The sequence below is a fragment of the Elephantulus edwardii genome, unplaced genomic scaffold, assembly GCF_000299155.1.
Source record: "Elephantulus edwardii isolate Elephantulus edwardi_28Jun2011 unplaced genomic scaffold, EleEdw1.0 scaffold00099, whole genome shotgun sequence".
Classification (NCBI taxonomy): domain Eukaryota; kingdom Metazoa; phylum Chordata; class Mammalia; order Macroscelidea; family Macroscelididae; genus Elephantulus; species Elephantulus edwardii.
Genome location: NW_006399849.1, coordinates 13060835 through 13079487, shown reverse-complemented (window position 1 = coordinate 13079487; position 18653 = coordinate 13060835). Strand labels below are relative to the sequence as shown.

Here is an 18653-nt window from a genome sequence, read left to right as displayed (position 1 = left end):
AGAGATTAATATGGCTACTCCTGCTTTTTTCTGGTTGCCATTTGCTTGGTATATTTTTCCCCACCCTTTTATTTTTAGCCTGTCTTTATCTTCATTTTTCAGGTGTGTCTCTTGTAGACAGCATATTGATGGATTTTGTTTTTTTATCAAATCTGCTACTCTCTTCTCTTCAGCAGTGCATTTAAACCATTCACGTTCAATGTGACTATTGAGAGGCTAGGTATTATTGCTATCATTGTGTTGAGTTCTTTTTTGGTGGTGTTTGTTGCTAGTTACTTTGGACCATGGAGCTTTCTGTGGTATATCTATAAGAAGGACATCTCTGAGTCTCTCCAGCAGTGCTGGTCTTGTTTTTACAAACTCTCTTAGGTTTTGCTATTTGGGGAATATCTTGATCTGTTCTTCATATTTGATGGATAATTTTGCTGGGTACAATATTCTTGGTTTACAGTGGTGTTCTTTGAGTGTTTGATATATGTCCTTCCACTCTCTTCTTGCCTGCGTAGTTTCGCTGAGAAATTGGCACTTAATCTTATCTGTTCTCCCTTATAGGTTACTCTTTGTTTCTCCCTTGCTGCTTTCAGGATTCTCTCCTTATCTTTGGTACTGGCAAATTTAACTATGATATGCCTTGAAGTTTTTCTTTTGGGGTTGAATCTATATGGTGTTCGCTGAGCTTCCTGAATATATGTTCTCTCATTCTTCATTATGTCTGGGAAGTTTTCTTCTAGTAATTCTTCCACAACTTTTTCAGTGCCTTTACTTGCTTCTTCCTTTTCTGGGATTTCAGTGATGTGCATGTTATTTTTCTTGATGGTGTCCCACATTATTCTTAGGTTTTCTTCTTTTTCCTTCTTTTTTTGAGTCTGCTTTTTGCTCTAGCAGACCAGTGGTGACAATTTTGTCCTCAATTTCACTGATTCTGTGTTCCATCTCATCACCTCTTATCATATGTCCCTCCATCATGTTGACGGCCTCTGAAACATTTATATTTTGAATGGTGGATTCTTGTTTTTCCAGTGCCGCTAATGCCTTATTTGTTTTCTCTGCAATGTTTTGCATTGTGTGTTGTTATTTTTTTTTAAACTCCTCCTGGTCTTTGCTTGTAGCATCCTGTAATTCATCAAGTTTGTCTTTCATCCATTGGATATATTCAGTCGCTCCTCTTTTAAATTCTGTGTCAGAAAATTCCATGAGACTTTCTGGCTTCAGGGTATCTGCTGCTATTGTGTCGCCCTTTGTGAGTGACATCTTGCTTTGCTCTTGTGTATTATGTGGGATAGTTTGCTTTCTTTGAGACATTGGTATGTGTTCTTGGTCTGAAGACAATACTCTTGAGATCAGATGGGTAGCTACCAAACTTGTGCATTTCTCGGACTTTATGACTTCAGAAAAATGTCAGTTCAGCACCTGCTAGGGCAATCTCTTGTTGCTAAAACAGGTCAAGGTGCTCCCGTTTAAAGGCAAGTTGATTGCCCAGACGTGTAGGCACTGGGGTGGAGCCAAATGGGGTGAGGCAGGGAAAGTGTTGGGTGATCGCAAGGGCAGGTCAATCACTTGGAGGACCTTGCTCAAACCTCTGCTGTCTCAGTGTGCTCATGACTAGGGTCCTTACTCAAATTCCTGCTGTCTGTTTCCTACCCAGTGGTTTTCTCAGTGTTCCCTGCCTGGTGGCACTTACGCAGGTGTCCTCACACCACAGCCCTTGCTCCAGCAGGGTCCTGGATCTGACAGGATCTGAAAAGTCAAGGTCACATTCCCACCAACCCACTAGCCTCTGGCTGGTCTGCAGAGTTCACAGAAGCCAGCTGGCTGGCTTGTTTTGGGCAGTTGGTGTAGTCCAAGAGAGCTAGGCCAAATTCCCCACCAGTGGGCACGCCCTTAGGTACTCTCCCATATAATCAGCAATGCCCCAGTAAACACAGCTAAGATCCTACCGGCCTTTCTCCTGCCAGATTAGTTACACAACAGCTCGGCTGATAGCTCCAGGTGATAGCTGGATCTGCGGTGGTGCCCTGAGGTCACAGGGCTGTGGTGGGGCTGAGGTGCATGGTTGTAGAGCTGCAAGGGGGGTGCGGAAAGGGGAGGAAAGCAAGAGACTAGGGGGGTAAGGAGCGCAGGGCTTGGACACTATCACCAAGAGGTGGGGGCGGGGCTTGGGTGCTGCTGGGGGTTTATGCAGCAGCACCCTGTGTGTTGGGGGTCACACAGGTGTGGGCTGCAGGGGGCTCACACAGTGGCGGGTAGTCTTTGCTCCTCTGGAGTTCCGCGGTGGGTGGCTGGCTGGCTGTTGCTCTTCCCAGGTCTCTTCCTGGCCTGTCTGGTGGCGGAGTTCTCAGGGTCACTATGAGTCATTCTTGATGGCATCTGACAACAACAGAAACAACTACCCATTTGAAACGTGAAGTATGCTCTTAATTGGAGGAAGAAAATGACACTTCAGAGAATTCTAAAGGGAAAGTATTTGTGAGAAAATTTAAAAAAAATAATGCCGTTTTTAATAAATGAAACTATTTAAATTAAATCTAAAATGAGACACTGATAAGGTAAGAAAGAAGGATTCCTTAATAATTATTCAGTGGTTGAATATAAGTAGCTTTATGGTTTATTGTCTCAAGGAGAACTTTGTATTTTACAAATCAATACCTTACAGGTAATGGTGACACTTTCCAAAGCAGAAGTGGAAGTGCACGAGGTGAGTTGTTTATTTACTTACAAGTAATTAAGGTAAGTTCAATATCAAGAAGACAAAAATTTTCACCACTGGGACAATTGGCGGCAATAAATGGAGAAGTGATTGGGATTGCAGCAATTACAGCTTGCTCAGCTCCACAGTCAGTTAACATCAGCAGTCAGGACATCAAAAGATTAATTGCTCTGGGAATATCTTCTGCCAGGAATATCCGGGACCTCTCCAGAGTACTAAAAAGCAACAGTGTCAGTCTAGAGACTTAAGGTGCACCTGATCCAGGCCATGGTCTTAGCAATTTCTTGCTATGCCTTAGAGAGCTAGACAGTGACTAAGGATGGGAGGAGAGAATCAATGCATTTGAGTTATATTGCTGGAGAAGAGTCTTGAATATAGCATGGACCACTAAGAAGACAAGTAACTGTGACTTAGAGAAGGTGAAATGAAGCTTCTCCATGAAGGGAAGGATATTGAAGCTCTATGTCATATACTTTGGGTATGTGACCATGAGGGGACCAGTCCTTGGAGAAGGACATCATGCTTGGAATGGAGGAAGGACAGTGCAGGAGAGGAAGACCCTGGATGAGATGGATTGATACAGTGACTGGAGCAATGAGGTTAGTTGTGTCGAATTAGTGAGACAGGCTCAGGGCAGGGCATGCTTCAGAGCTGTTGTACATAGGGTTGCTATGAGTTGCAGATGACAATTTAATTTTTGACGTTAAAGATAACTGGTAATACTTTTCATACATGGTGAAGAACTTGGAGAGCCTGAGAGGAGAGTTACTTCATAATCTTCTGTTTAGTAATTCTGTTGTAGGAATTCTGTCCTTCACATATATTTACTTAATACAAGGACAATCAATCACTGAACCTTAATTTGTGACAACTACAAATGGTATAAAGTCTGCCAATAAATAACTTAGATAAATAAGTAATACAATAGTGAAATAAATTTGCTAATGATAGGGATATATCTGTCTTTACAGATACTTTATTAATAGTGGTCTGCTTTTTCTTTATTATGAGATTTTTTTTGTCCTTTGATCTAAAAGATGTGATATATACATGTTCACCGACACATGTGCACCCTACTTATGTTCTAAAAATGTTGTCAATATCATAGAAAACTTAAGATGTTTCTAGACTAGTAAAATTAATAAAATTTGTTTGGCTTCTTTAAAAGATTGTCAGTACTAATGTGACAATATTCTAAGTAATAGCTTCCTTGAATTGATTTTCTGCTTCCTTGTTTCCCGTATTCTTCAGTATAAAAATGAATGTTAAGCATGTCTTCCATAAATACCCACTGGAAAATATTTCAAGACAGGGGAACCCCTATGTCAAATTGTTACACATTATTATTGTTTTTCGGTGCCATTGCATTGACTAAGAATCATAACAACCCTATGAACTGCCCTATTCTGCCTCATCCTCATAATCTGTTAAGTGTGACACTATTGCTAAAGTCACTGTGTCAGTCCCATTTTGTTGAGAGTCTTCATCCCTTTCTCGGATTCTCCCTATTTCCCAGCATGTTGTCCTTTTCTGAGGACTGGCCCCTCTTGACAACATGCCAAAGTATGTTGGGTAAAATTTCACCATCGGGACTCAGGAGCACCCTTGTTGCACTTTCTCCATGACATACTTGCTTTCTTTTCTAACAGTCCATGGGATATTCAGTACTCTTCTCCAAACTCGCAGTTCAAAGGCATCTGTTCTTTTAAAAAAAATAGTAATTTTTTATTGTTATTTTAATGAAAGTTTACTGAGAACTTGAATTTCCATTCATTTATTGTTGCACATTTTTCTCCCTAGTCCTCCAGGGTCACCAGTTTTGTTCAGTATTTCATGATGTTTTTGTTTTTCATTGATGCATAATATTTCATCATGTGAATATACTATAGCTTCTGTATCCATTTGTTGATAGACACTTGGGTTGTTTCCAACTCTGCTAAGCAGCAGTAAACATGGGTGTGCATGTATCTACTTGGGTGGCAGTTCTGGCTTTTTTTAGGGTATATTCTCAGTAGTGGAATTGTTGGGTCAAATGGTATTTCTGTTTCCAACTTTTTGAAAAAGTGCCATACTGCCATCCATAGTGGTTGCACCATTACATGCTCCCACCAACAGTGAATAAGGGTTCCAGTTTGACTACATCCTCGCCAGCATTTGTTGTTTGCTGCTCTGTTGAATTTTGCTATTCTAACTGGGGTGAGATGATATCTCATAGTTGTTTTGATTTGCATCTCTTAGAGCTAGGGATATTGAACATTTCTTCGTGTGTGTTTGCCATCTGAATGTCTTCTTTAGTGAAATGTTTGTTCATAACCTGTGTCCATTTTGTAATTGGTTTGTTTACCTTTATCTTGTTGTGGTGCTCTAGTATTTAATAAATTCTAGATAGAAATCCCTTATTGAATTCTACTATTAAAGTCTCCTACTACTGTTGTTGTGATTGATGTGATGCTAAACACTGTGACACTGATGTGTCAAATGCAATAATGGTTACCCATGGTGGACAGTGTTTGGTGGAGCTCCCATATTAAAACAGGCTTGGAAGAGGCATCCACTTCTGAAATGGCTTGCCTCTGAAAACTCTATGAACTTAGAAAAACGGTAAAAGTTATACAAGTATTCAGGTCTTACGTTCATAGGTTTGCTATGCGTGAGTCATCTATGACTTGATGGCACTTAACAACATAACACTACTATCATAGTATTGTCTATTTCTTTTTTTCAGTTTTGTTAATGTTTGCTTTGTATATTTTGCAGCTCTGTCATTTGGTGCATTTTTGTTGTTATTGTTATGTTGTTGAGTCGCCTGTTTGTTCTCCTAGCAGTCCTTGGTATATTTAGTATTCTTCTCCAGTATCACAGCGCAAAAGCATCAACTCTCCTTCTATCATCCCTAGTCATTGTCCATCCTTCTGCTGTATAGCAAGTAATTGCAAAGGCTATAGCCTGGATCAAGGCGCACCTTAGTCTCCAGACTGACATCATTGTTGTTCAGTATTTTAGAGAGGCCTCTGACAGCAGACTTTCCCAATGCAATGCATCTTTTAATTTCCTGGCTGCTGTTGGTAACAAGAGTGTTGACTGTGGAGCCAAGCAAACTAAAGCCCTTAACAAATCTCAGTCTCTTCACCATCCTATCATGATGCTGCCATTTGGCCCAATGGTGAGAATTTTTGTTTTCTTGATGTTGAGCTTCAATCCATAGTGAAGGTTGCAGTCCTTGACCTTCTGCAGCAAGCACTTCAGGTCCTCCTCAGTTTCAGCAAGCAAGGTTGTGTCATCTGTACAACGCAGATTGTCAGTGAGTCTTCTGCAATCCTGATGCCACGTTTCTCCTCATAATGCTCAGCCTCCTGGATAATCTGTTTTGCATATAGATTGAAAAAGTATGGGGATAGGACACATCCCAGGCACACACCCTTCCCAATTTTTAACCATGCAGTGTTTGTTTGCCTTGTTCTGATGAGTGCCTCCTGGTTCAAGTGTAGGTTTTGCATAAACACAATCAAGCGTTCTGGGATTTCCATTCTTCTCAGAGTCAGCCACAGTTTGTTGTAATCCACACAGTCAAATGCTTTTGCATAGTCAAGAAAACATAAATAGACATTTGTTATTTGCTGCTCTGTTAAGATTCCTTTTTGTTTTTTTCTTTCCTCTTCACTCTTTGTAATGATCTCTTAACCTCTTCATGGATGATACCCTTATGTCATCCCATAACTTATCTAGTCTTCTATCATTGGTGTTCAGTGCCTGACACCTATTCTTAAAATGATTTTTAAGTTAAAATGAGATTTAAAAAATTCACAGAGATAGACTCAAGATCATATTTTTGTTCTTGTGCACTTGTTTTCATTTTCATCTTACAGGTCTACATATTGTTTAATTTAAAGTGGTGCCAGGGAATTGAGGGTGTTTTTAAGTTCGGAGGGTGGTGGAGGACTATAGTCTTAAAAGTTCCACCAGTATTTTTTGGACCCATAAGATCACAGTTGTTGAATGTTTTAATTTTGTTGTACATTTTTTCTATTTTTTCCTGAATCTGTTGTGGACCTTTGCTAGTTTTGATTTCCATTCTTTCATTATAATCATAGCTATGAGTCCTGTTATGTCTTCTAGTGAATTATCAAACCTGGGCTGTCTTTTTCCCCCCATTTTTTTAATTATTAAATTTTATTAATGTTGATGAATATTTACAGAGATTTTGGATTTTCATTCATTCATTTTTGCACTATTTTCTCTACCCTCCTCCCCAGTTCGTTCTTCTTTTTTTTCCCCCCTTGAAAGTCTGTTTTAATTGTCCAATTGCCACAGTGCTTGTCAAAGCCAGTTCTGATTAATCTCCTTTGTCAGTGTGTCCTTTACCATTCCCTATCACTCCTCCTTGAGAGAGACTTCACCCTGATTCATAAGGAAAAGGGGGTGGTGTATTCTTTTAGCTACTTCCTGCTGGAAAGGGATGCTGTGGGTTTCAGGGTGAAGATCTTCTCTCACTACTCTATAGGGCAAACTTGGGCTGTCTTGAGGACTCCACACATAGGTAGATTTTCAAGTTCAGTTTAGAAAATACATTACTTTTGCTTATTAGGGAAAAGCATTATAGCTTAAGCATAAAGTAGGAAATGCAATAGTCTAGTTTAGATAAAAGCAAAAGAATGAATACTACTAGTCATCGTTGAATTGATTTAAACTGATGTGAATCCCAAGTGTGTCAGAGGAAAGCTGTACTTACTTCATAGGGGTTTTTAGTCCCTGATTTTCCAGAAGTAGATCACCAGCCCTTTCTTTAGAAGTTCTTCTTGGTTAGCATGTTAGTGTGTGAGCTGCACCACCCAAAGACACTTCTGAATATCCAGAGAACTTAAAAGTTGGTGAGTTGATTAGTTAACTGTCATTTATAAGAAGAAACTTTAGAACTTATCCTCTTTAAAAATAAGTAATGAAGGGGGGGAGGGTTGGACAGGGAGAAAAGTGCAACAATGAATGAATAGAAATCCAAAGTCTCTATAAACTTTGATTAAAATTAATAATAAAAAATATGTAATGAAAACTAAAATATGAATGGCCCTATGTTTTGGCTTACTGACACTTTGGATTCTCTAATAGGTGGTTATAAAGGTTTAAATGAAGAAGTAATAACAGGCTCTGGAAAGAGTAAGTTTTGTTTTTGCTAAAATATTTCATTTTATAATGAGAATTCTTTTACTCTTAAATGTAAAAATATTCAACTTTTGTTACTCATTTTATTTCTATTTAAGATTCTTGGAAATCTGAAGCTGAAGGAGATATTGGTGATATTCAAGGTATAGAAATATTGGTGTAATTCACACAATTGTATATTTCAATAACAATCCAGAATACTTAAGTAAATAATCATTTATTTGAATAGTAAAAACTTAAATGGTAAGTAATGGAAAAATACAGAGTACTTTATATTTTGTCTGTTTTCTCTATTCAGTTTTATTTTACTCTTTGTAAAGTTTTTAAAATTTTGTTTAAATTTGAAGGACCAAAAGTTACTTACATACCACCTCCTCCACCTGAAGATGAAGACTCCATCTTTGCACATTACCAGACAGGCATAAACTTTGACAAATATGATACTATTCTTGTGGAAGTATCTGGACATGATGCACCACCAGCAGTTTTGGTCAGTGTAAAAATTTTGTATTGACTATGTTGTGAACTTTAACTCTTCTGTATATAATATTGCTTGTAGCTTCTATTAACAAATGTAGGTCTGTCTTCTAAAGTAAGGTTATTATGTTCTCTTCCATTTCTACTTTCCAGTAGAAGGAAGAGAACTTTATTAAAATTTACTATAAAGCATCTCTTCCTTAGATATTTTAATTGTTTGTTTCCTGAGTATATGAAAAAGTGTGTCCTAGGGAAGTAATTTTCCAAGATGTAACCCTCTGTTTTCAGTTAGCGTTTTTACCTATCATGAGGCACTGTTAATTATCTGAATTACTAATAACTCATAAGTATTTAGATAGTAGAACGTCTTTACATTTCTAGATCTGTTATCTATACAGTAAATATTCTTAATTCTCTTAGTAATACTATATGGATACTGGATATTTATTTTTAAGTGGGAGCATATAGGAAAAGTGACTTTATTATGTAAATTGTAACTAACCTTGAAAGTCATTGACATGAAATAATACACCTGATATTTAGTCAATGCCTTTTACCCTTTTCCTTTTTAGACTTTTGAAGAAGCTAATCTCTGTCAAACACTGAATAACAACATTGCTAAGGCTGGATATACAAAGCTTACACCAGTGCAGAAATACAGTATTCCTATTATACTAGCAGGACGAGATTTGATGGCTTGTGCTCAGACAGGATCTGGGAAGACTGTAAGTTATTTTCCTGTCTGCATCCTGCCTTGTGTTCAAATTGTTAATTTCTTGAACTTGGACTCTTGAATAGCTTGAATCTGTTGGAAAGGTTTTTTAAAGGGCTACAGTAAATTACCGTAAATATTCTTGCTTTCTCCCCCAATTTCTAAAGTTACTGAGATTTTTGTACTTCTGAATAAAGGATTTTTTAACAGCCACTAGGGTGCTTTACATATTTCAGCTAACAGATGTTGCCCTGGACGTGCTCACCAAGTTTTGCCAAGAAATCTGGAGAACACCCACTTGGCCAACTGACTGGAAGAGAATTTGTTCCCATCTCAAAGAAAGGTGCCCCAACAGAGTGTGGAAACTGTAGAACAATCTCATTGATTTCACATGCAAGCAAGATTCTGCTGAAGATATCAAAAAACGATTGGAACAGCACATCACCAGAGAACTACCAGAAGTCCAGGGTGGGCTTAGAAGGGTTCATGGTACTAGGGATATTGTAGCTGATGTTAGATGGATTTTAGCTGAAAGCAGAGCATACCAGAGGAATGTCTATCTGTGTTTCATTGACTATGCAAAGGTGTTTGACTGTGTGGACCATAACAAACTGTGGCTGACTCTGAGAAGAATGGGAATCCCAGAACACTTGATCATTTTAATGTGAATCCTATATTTGGACCAGGAGGCAGTTGTCAGAATGGTTCAAAATTGGGAAGGGCGTACGCCAGGGATGCATCCTATCTCCATACTTTTTCAACCTATATGCAGAACAGATTATCCAGGAGGCTGGACTCTATGAGGAGAAACGTGGGGTCAAGATAGGTGGATGATTTATCAACAATCTGCATTGCACAGATCACAACTACTCTGCTTGCTGAAACTGAGGAGGACCTGAAGCACCTGCTGCAGAGGGTCAAGGACTGCAGCCTACAATATGGATTGAGGCTCAATGTCAAGAAGACAAAGATTCTCACCACTGGACCAATTGGCAGCATCAGGATGGATGGTGAAGAGATTGAGATTGTTCACAGCTTTAGTTTACTTGGCTCCACAGTCAACACTCTTGGCACCAGTAGCCAGGAAATTAAAAGGCGCATTGCCGTGGGAAAGTCTGCTGTTAGGGACCTCTCCAAAGTACTGAAGAGCAATGGTATCTCTCTGGAGACTAAGGTGCGTTTGTTACAGGCCATGGTCTTCACAATCACTTGTTATGCATCAGAGAGTTGGACAATGACCAGGGAGGATAGAAGGAGAATTGATACCTTTGAGCTGTGGTGCTGGAGAAGAGTATTGAGAGTACCATGGACTGCTAGGAAAACAAACAGTTTCATCCTGGAAAGGGTTAAACTGGGTGGCTCCTTGGAGGCAAGGATTCTGAGGCTCCATCTAACATACTTTGGACATGTTGTGAGGAGAGACTGGTCCTTGGAGAAGGACATCATGCTTGGGAGAGCAGAGGGATGGTGCAAGAGGGGAAGGTGGATTGATTCTGTGACTGGGATAATGGAGATGGGAGTGTCAGAGACAGTGCGATTGGCACAGGACAGAGCAGAGTTTAGGGCTATTGTACATAGGGTCACTTTGAGCCGCACACAACTTGACAGCACATAACAACAACAGTAGGGTGCTTTATAGTTTGTAGATGTTGAAACTCTGTTGACTTCAGGTTCAAGAAGCTGTGCTTCAATCTCAAAGGCATATGGTTCAAGGCCACCAGCCATTCCTCGAGAGAAGAATGGGTAGTCTCCTCTGGTGTGATTAAGTGCATCTGAAAACCCCAAAGGGTCAGCTGTAGATCGGTTCCAGCTCTATAGTACACAACAACAAGTCTATTGTTAAGTGTGTTCCACCACTTCTAAAACATGTAGTATTAAAACAAGGCATTTGAAGATTAGAGTAGTAGGTATAAAACACTAAGAAATAATTTCTATGAAAATAGCTTCTTAACATTTGGAGTGTAGAATAAAGAATTATTACAACCAGTCCATGGTATAAAATAATCTCTGATTTTGCTTATTGTTAAAGAACTCTGGTGAGACCAGGCTTATAGTAGAACTAATTTAATTTAGGTGGTTTACTTGTTAAATGTTTTTTTAAATATAATTCTGTGAGATAAGTCTTTAAGAATATAATTTTCAGGATCATGGAGTCCTGGTTAGTAAGAACTGTATACACCATTTAACATTTATTCTGCCACACTCTGAGCCCTGATAGACCAGTGACTCCACAGAATGTATTTTCTCTTAAAGGAAAAGCAGCTCTCCTTTTATTAATAATTTCTTCCTAGGTTTTAAATGTTTGTGGGTTTCAAAGACTTGGGCTTTTAGAATGAATGTGCAATGTTACTCCGGGTCACATCCCAACTCCTGCAGTTCCTGTTGCTGTGCCTACTCTCCGTTCTGTCTTCATTTACTTGTCAACAGTTGTACCTTTGTGGCACCTGTATACCTAGTTCCCACAGTTCCCTCTCTACTCGCAGGTCTTGTTTCAGTGTTTGAATTTGTACAAAGACCTGATCAAGTTTTCCTTCTTGTATCTAGTGTATACAATGCTCAGACTTCTTTCTTAATGAGTTCCCATAAGGTTTTAATATACTAGACTTTACAGAGACATAACTACAGATTCAAGAGTTCTGCATTGCCAATTCTAAGACAAGGGACTTGAATCCACCAGCTGCTGCACAGGAGAAAGATAGGTATTTTCCTCACATGCTATTTACAGCCTCTGAAAATCCCCTGGAAGGGTCAGCTATGAGTCGATTGTGATTCAGCAGCACTTAACAACTACAGATTGTATAGGAAATGCTTTTGTACAGCATAGTATTCACACAACACCCAAATCACAAGACATCTTACTTCCTAGAACATAAGCGATCTGTATTTTATGAAGATTGACGTTGTAGGCATCAGTGAACTGAGATGGATAAGCATGGCTACTTTGAATAAGGTACCACGTGATCTACTACACTAATGAAAAATGAAGGAAAAATGGTGTTGCTTTCATAGTTAAAAAGGCAGTTTAAAAGTCTATCCTAAAGTACAATCCTGTGAGTGATAGGATACTATCCATACACGTGCTAGGAAGACCTGTTAATACAACTGTTACTCAAATATATGTACCAACAACTAAAGCCAGCGAATAAGAGATTGAGGCTTTCTTCTAATTTCTGCCTCTGAAATTGACCAAATATGCAATCGAATTGCATTAGTTATTACTGGTGCCTGAAATTGCAAAAGTTAGAAACAATTAAGGAGGAAATGATGATCAAAAAGTATGGACTCTGTGAAAGTGATGAGCCTGGAGATCAATGATCAGGTTTTGTGAGCTCAATGTTTTATTCATAGCAAATACCTTTTTAAAAAACACAAACAGTGACTTTATACATGGACCTCACCTGATGGATTACACAAGCATCAAGATAGGCTATGTTTGCAGAAGTAATCATTGGAGAAGCACAATATTTGCAGTCAAAACCAGACCAGGGTCAGTGGTGGAACAGACCATCAAGTATTCATGTGTAAGTTTAAATTGAAGCTGAAGCGAGTTAAAACCAGTCTGTAGGATCCACAATACAATCTTGAGTCTATCCCAGTTGAATTTAAGAATCATCTCAAGAACAGCTTTAGGGCATTGAATGCTGATGATCAAAGACCAGATGAACTATGAAATGATGTCAAAGATCATCCATGAAGAAAACAAAAGATCATTACAAAGAAAGAAAGAAAAAACCCAAAATATATGTCAGAAGTTGTTGTTCTGTACCATTTATTTGGAACCGACCCGTAGCTGACCCTCCAGTGCTTTTTTGGAGGCAGTAATTGCTTGGGGAAGGAGCTCTGGTGGCATGGTAAGAAACTGCATTGCAATCCTGCAGACTTGCGGTTTATCCACTAGCTGCTCTGTAGGGGGACGGTAATCTCCCCTTGTATGATTAACTGCCTCTAAAAACCTGCTAAAGGGTCAGCTGTGGTTCACTTCCACCTCGACAGCACACAGCAACAGCAACAATTACATGAGAAGAGATTTTCCTTCTGTGGAGCAGCTGGCGATTTGAACCTGTCGCTTTGGAATTGTAAAGCAGATCCTTGCTACTAGGTCACCAGAGATTTCTAATGTTAGAAGAGACTCTGAGAATTGATTTAGAGCTCTGAGCAGCCAAAACAAAAGGAAGATATGCTGAAGTAAAAGAGTTGAACAGAAGATTTCAGAGGGCAACTTGAGAAGATAAAGCAGAATATTTTAACAAAATGGGAGGAGAGGTAGAGCCAGAGAACAAAACAGGAAGAACTGGTTTGGCTTTTATCAATCTGAAAAACAAATGTTAGCCTTGAATTGCAATTGATAGATCTTGTGGGCACAATCTTGAATCATCTAGGAGACCTCAAAAGAAAAAGAAGTACACAGAATTGCCATACCAGAAGGGATTTGTTGACAGTGAAAGTTTTCAGGAAGTACTGTATGAATAAGAGCCATTGGTAATGAATGATGAAGTTCAAGCTGCACTGACAGAAAAAAAAATAATAAAAAAATAAGGTCCCAGGAATTGATGGAACACCTATTGATGTGTTTCATCTAACAGACACAGTTCAGAACATGCTCACTAGTCTGGCAAGAAATTTGGGGGACAGCTTCCTGGCTTAGATCCATGTTTGTTCCTGTTCTCAGGAAATGTGATTTAACAGAATGCTGAAATAGTTAATATCATTAATATCCTGTGCAAGCAAAATACTATTTAAGATTTTAAAAAATTGCTAGACAGTACACTGACAGGGAACTAATGAAAGTTCAAGCTGGCTTTATAAGCGGCTGTGGCACCAGGTATCTCAGTGCTGATGTCAGATGGATTCTGGCTGAAAGCAAAGAATAGCAGAAGAATGTCTATTTATACTTTTTTGACTATTCAGGGACATTTGACTGTGTTAATTATCACAAATTATGAGTAACATTGAGCAGAAAGGCAGTACCAGAACACTTAATTGTGTTCCTGTGAAACCTATACCTAGGCCAAAAAACAGTTGTCCTAAGAGCAAGGAACACTGCATGGTTTAAAATTAGGAGGGATGTGTGTCAAGTTTGTATTGCTTCTCTGTACTTAGTCTGTATGCTGAGCAAGTAATTTATGAAGCTGTACTCTTTATGAAGAATTCTGAATCAGTATTTGAAGAAGACTCATCAACAACCTGTGTTATGCAAATGACACAGCTTTGCTTGCTGAAACTGAAGAAATGAAATGCTTGATGTAGAAGATCAAGCCCTACAGCTTTTAGTGTGGGTCACATCTCAACATCAAGAAAACAAAGGTATTTTTCGCAGGACCAGTAGCAACATTATGCTAGATGAAGAAAGAATTGAAGCTAACAGTTATTTCATCTTGCTTGAATCAATAGTCAAAATTCTTGTTCCCAGTAGACAAGAAATCAAGAAATACATTGCACTGGGAAAGTGCAGTCAGACACCTCTCCATATTACTGAGGAGCAGTGATGTTAGTTTGAGGAGTAAGGTGTGCCTTATTCAAGCATCGTCTTTTCAGTGACTTGCTTTGCTGCTGAAAGCTGGACAGTCAAGTAAGATGACGAAGAAGAATGGATGCCTTCAAACTGTGGCATTAGAGGAGTATTGAATATCCCATAGACTGCCAAAAGAACAAATATGACTTGTAAAAAGTGCACCCATAGTGCACCTTGGAGGCGAAGATAGCTAAGCTGCTTTTCATTCTTTCGATATGTATCCAGGCAAGGCTATTCCTTGGAAAGGGGCATCATGTTTGGAAAGATGGAGGGTCAGCAAAAACCAGGAAGACCCCAACAAGATAGATTCACAAGGTGCCTTTAGCAGTCAGCTCAAGTGTGTCAGAGATAATGAGGATAGGACAAGATAGGTTCTGATCAGCTGTGTATAGGGTCACTATGAGTCATACTTAACAGCTCCAAACAACAACAGCCTGTATTTTAATCTTTAATTCACTTTCATAATAGAATTGAGTGGAAGTAGGCAAACGGAATAAAAAAACCATGAATGCTATGACTTAAAACTTGATTTTTAAAGTAGATTTTATTGTTAGAGTTGTTTCAATGAGAAAACTAGTACTGTTTTTTTGGCAGTGGTATATTCAACAGTGGTGGTAAGTTTAATAATCTAAAGCATTTCTTCATTTTCATTTGCCTGCATCATTTTGGTTCTACGTTCTGACAGATCATTTTATTATTACTCAAAAAAGGGTCATTTAGAGTGAAGATTCAATTATTTTAGCAAATTACATCAGTATTTTATAGAAATAAGTTCATTTTGTTGATTCAGATTCTGCAAATGTTTTTTTAATTGAAAAAGATTAATAATGTATAAAATATATTTTGTAATGTTTTTGTTGTTGTGTACCATAGAGTTGAAACAGACCCATAGCTGACCCTCCAGCAGGTTTTTAGAGGCAGTTAATCACATGGGAGGAGATTACCCATTCTTCTTGCGGGGAGTGGCTGGTGGCCTTGAACTGCCTCCAGAATTGCAGTGTACCTTCTTATCACTTGGGCCACAAAAGCTCCCTATATTGTGTAATATGAGCATGCAAACTTAAATTCTTAAGCATTATTATTCAAAATGGTGACCCTGGAGGACATTATGCTAAGTAAAACATCTCAGTCACAAAAAGACAAATACTGGATAGTGCCACTGTTGTAGAATGGAACTGGTATCAGGGTTGGGGTAAGACTAAGAAAAAGTGGATAGATTATGTATACTGAATTGAAACAGATGAGGGAGAGAACAGTTTAAAAGCAATATATGATAGAGTAATATGATTATCACAGGAATCCAGAATTAAGGTTGTATAGTGGAGTACATTCAGGGCAGGGGGCGGGGATTGTATACCAATGAAGAAGTTTATCTTTTGCTTTTCAAAGAGAGGGATGAACTGGACAGGGTGGGGGCAGAGGTTAGAGAAAAAAGTGCAACAGTGAATGAATGGAAATCCAAAATCTCTAACTATTCATTAAAATTAATAAAATAAAATTTTAAAAAATCATTGGAATAAAAAGCTAATTTCTCATTTTGAACTTACCAGCAAGATGAGAGAAGACTAAATGCTGTTAAGGTTATGAGGAATAATTTATATAGGAGAAAGATGACACTTTGTTAAAATGTGTAAATTACGTACTTTTAATCCTCAGGCAGCTTTTCTTTTGCCAATTTTGGCTCATATGATGCGTGATGGAATAACTGCCAGTCGTTTCAAAGAGCTGCAAGAACCGGAGTGTATTATTGTAGCACCAACTAGAGAACTGATCAACCAAATCTATTTGGAAGCTAGAAAATTTTCTTTTGGGTGAGTACATTTAGATTTCTCTCTTCTGCTCACACATAGTTTTTAGAAAGATATTTGTCTTTCCTATTTTGGAACAAACTCAGTAATACTAATACTCTCACATAGAAAACATTACTTGGTTAAAATAATTTTTCATGCCTTTTATAACTGCTTATTTTTTATTTTAAAAATATGGTTAAAATTAGGGTAATTGAGATTTGAAAATAAGAAAATAATGAATATATTTATAATTTCTGAATATATGTTATTAATAAATGAACTTAATATTTTCTCAATAATTTTCAAGGTTTTTAACACCTAATTTCATAATAAAACTTTTTGTTGTATAATCAGGCTGAATTCCCCCCCCCCAATATGTTTCTTTTTTTAAAAAATGAGAGTGATAACAGAGAAAGGTAAAGGTTTAAGTGTAACTGTGAAGTCTCAACCAACTTTATTTCATTTTTTGTTGAGGGAAGCACTAAGTTTTAACAGCCTTAAAATAATGTATAAATCCTTTTTGTTTCCTTATTTTGGAGCAGTTGTGTTGACAATAATTTAGTGTTAAGTTGAATTGTAATGACATCTTAGTAGTTTCTTATAATATTTTAAATCTTTTTGAGTAATAAACATTTATATTTGTCATGTTCAAAGACATGGATTTATTTTAAGGTTTTTAAAAAACTTATCCATAATATATAAGAATGCCAATTTCTCCATGTTCTTTGCTGATATTTTATATTAGTTATTATTACTGCTTAGCAAATGACCTCAGAACCTTTTTCCTTAACATGGTAGTCACTTTCTCATGCTTTGAGGATTAGGAATTGTAGTTTAGCTGAGTGGTTCTCCTTTGGGATCTCATGAAATTGCAGACAAAATCTCAGCCATATAAAGGCTTGATCGGGTCTCTCCAGGAGGATATTTGAATGTTGCCAGGAACTTTTAATTGGCTTCTCCTAGATTAAGTTACCTGGAGGTTACTTCATGGATTAAGTCATTTGAGAAGCTGAACTCTAAATGTAGATTCATAATTGGGAGAAGACTCATGAACAGCGTGTCACATGCATATGACACAGGCTTGCTTCCTAAAAATGAAGAAGACTTCTTGAAGCACATACTAAGGAAGCTCAAAGACTGTGGCCTTCAGTATGAATTTCTTCTCAGCTTCAAGAAAACAGAAATCCTTACAACTAGACCATTAAGAAATATAATATTAGATGATTGAAGTTGTCAAGAATTTCATATTCTTAGATTCACAATTACATGAAATAGTAAAATTGCAAAAGTTTTCAGTCTAACCTACTTTATTCTCAATTGTCATGTTATAGTAACTTGCTTTCTGCTTTAAAGTAATGTTCATCTTCTTAATTAAATGTTGTTGTTGTTACGTGCCATCAAGTCGCCTGTGACTCATAGCGACCCTATGTACAACAGCCCTAAACTCCGCTCTGTCCTGTGCCAATCGCACTGTCTCTGACACTCCCAACCCAATTATCTCAGTCACTGAATCAATCCACCGCATAGGGGGCCTTCCTCTCCTGCGCTGTCCCTCCACCCTACCAAGCATGATGTCCTTCTCCAAGGACCGGTCTCTCCTCACAACATGTCCAAAGTATGTTAGACGGAGCCTCAAAATCCTTGCCTCCAAGGAGCCACCCGGTTTAACCCTTTCCAGGACAAATCTGTTTGTTTTCCTAGCAGTCCATGGTATTCTCAATACTCTTCTGTACTTTGACATTAACAGAGCTGTTGACTTTCTATTCAGTTATTCATACACATTTTTTTATGGCTTTGATTAAAATTCCTGTGTTGTAACAGCACTCTTCCCATTTCCTACCTGTCATTCTTGTTTCACTCTACTCTTCTTTCTTATCCCTCTCCCTCCCTGAGCTTTCTCTCTAGTTTACTGTTACACTTCTGATTTTGTAAGGACTAAGTACTCTCTAGCACTACTGTTTTCTTGTAAACATGTCTGTCGTTGAGCTAAAAAGTTGAGCAACCAAAGTGCATTAGTTCCAGACTCAAAAAGTTACAGTCTTTGGTGTCCCCCCTCCCATCTCTGTTAGATGAACAAGCTTGGTCATGTTATTGATTTTGAGTTTTATTTCACATTTCTGCCCTGCCCTGTCTAGAGCCTACTATAATCACTTTAGAATAGTCAGCATTGGTAGCTGAGCACTATCCAGTTTTCTGGTTTCTGGGTAGTAATTCAGGTTGAAGTTCATGTGATTGACTAGTCCTTTAGAGTAATTGTTTCTATGCAAAATATTTTTCCTCTACTTCAGTAATTTCTAT

The 18653-nt window shown here is 38.1% G+C and overlaps 1 protein-coding gene across 1 annotated transcript in view; it reads left to right on the top strand.

The window, feature by feature from the left end:
- The window catches only part of LOC102870420 (probable ATP-dependent RNA helicase DDX4-like), a gene marked incomplete at its 5' end in the record, with an annotated part of 114284 nt that overhangs the window by 39855 nt on the left and 55776 nt on the right, over window positions 1–18653 (top strand). Inside the window, 6 exons of the mRNA XM_006891544.1 lie at window positions 2654–2695; window positions 7811–7858; window positions 7963–8007; window positions 8212–8354; window positions 8914–9066; window positions 16222–16376. Of these exons, the coding sequence (XP_006891606.1) occupies window positions 2654–2695; window positions 7811–7858; window positions 7963–8007; window positions 8212–8354; window positions 8914–9066; window positions 16222–16376 (586 nt within the window). The remainder of the gene's footprint in view (window positions 1–2653; window positions 2696–7810; window positions 7859–7962; window positions 8008–8211; window positions 8355–8913; window positions 9067–16221; window positions 16377–18653) is intronic.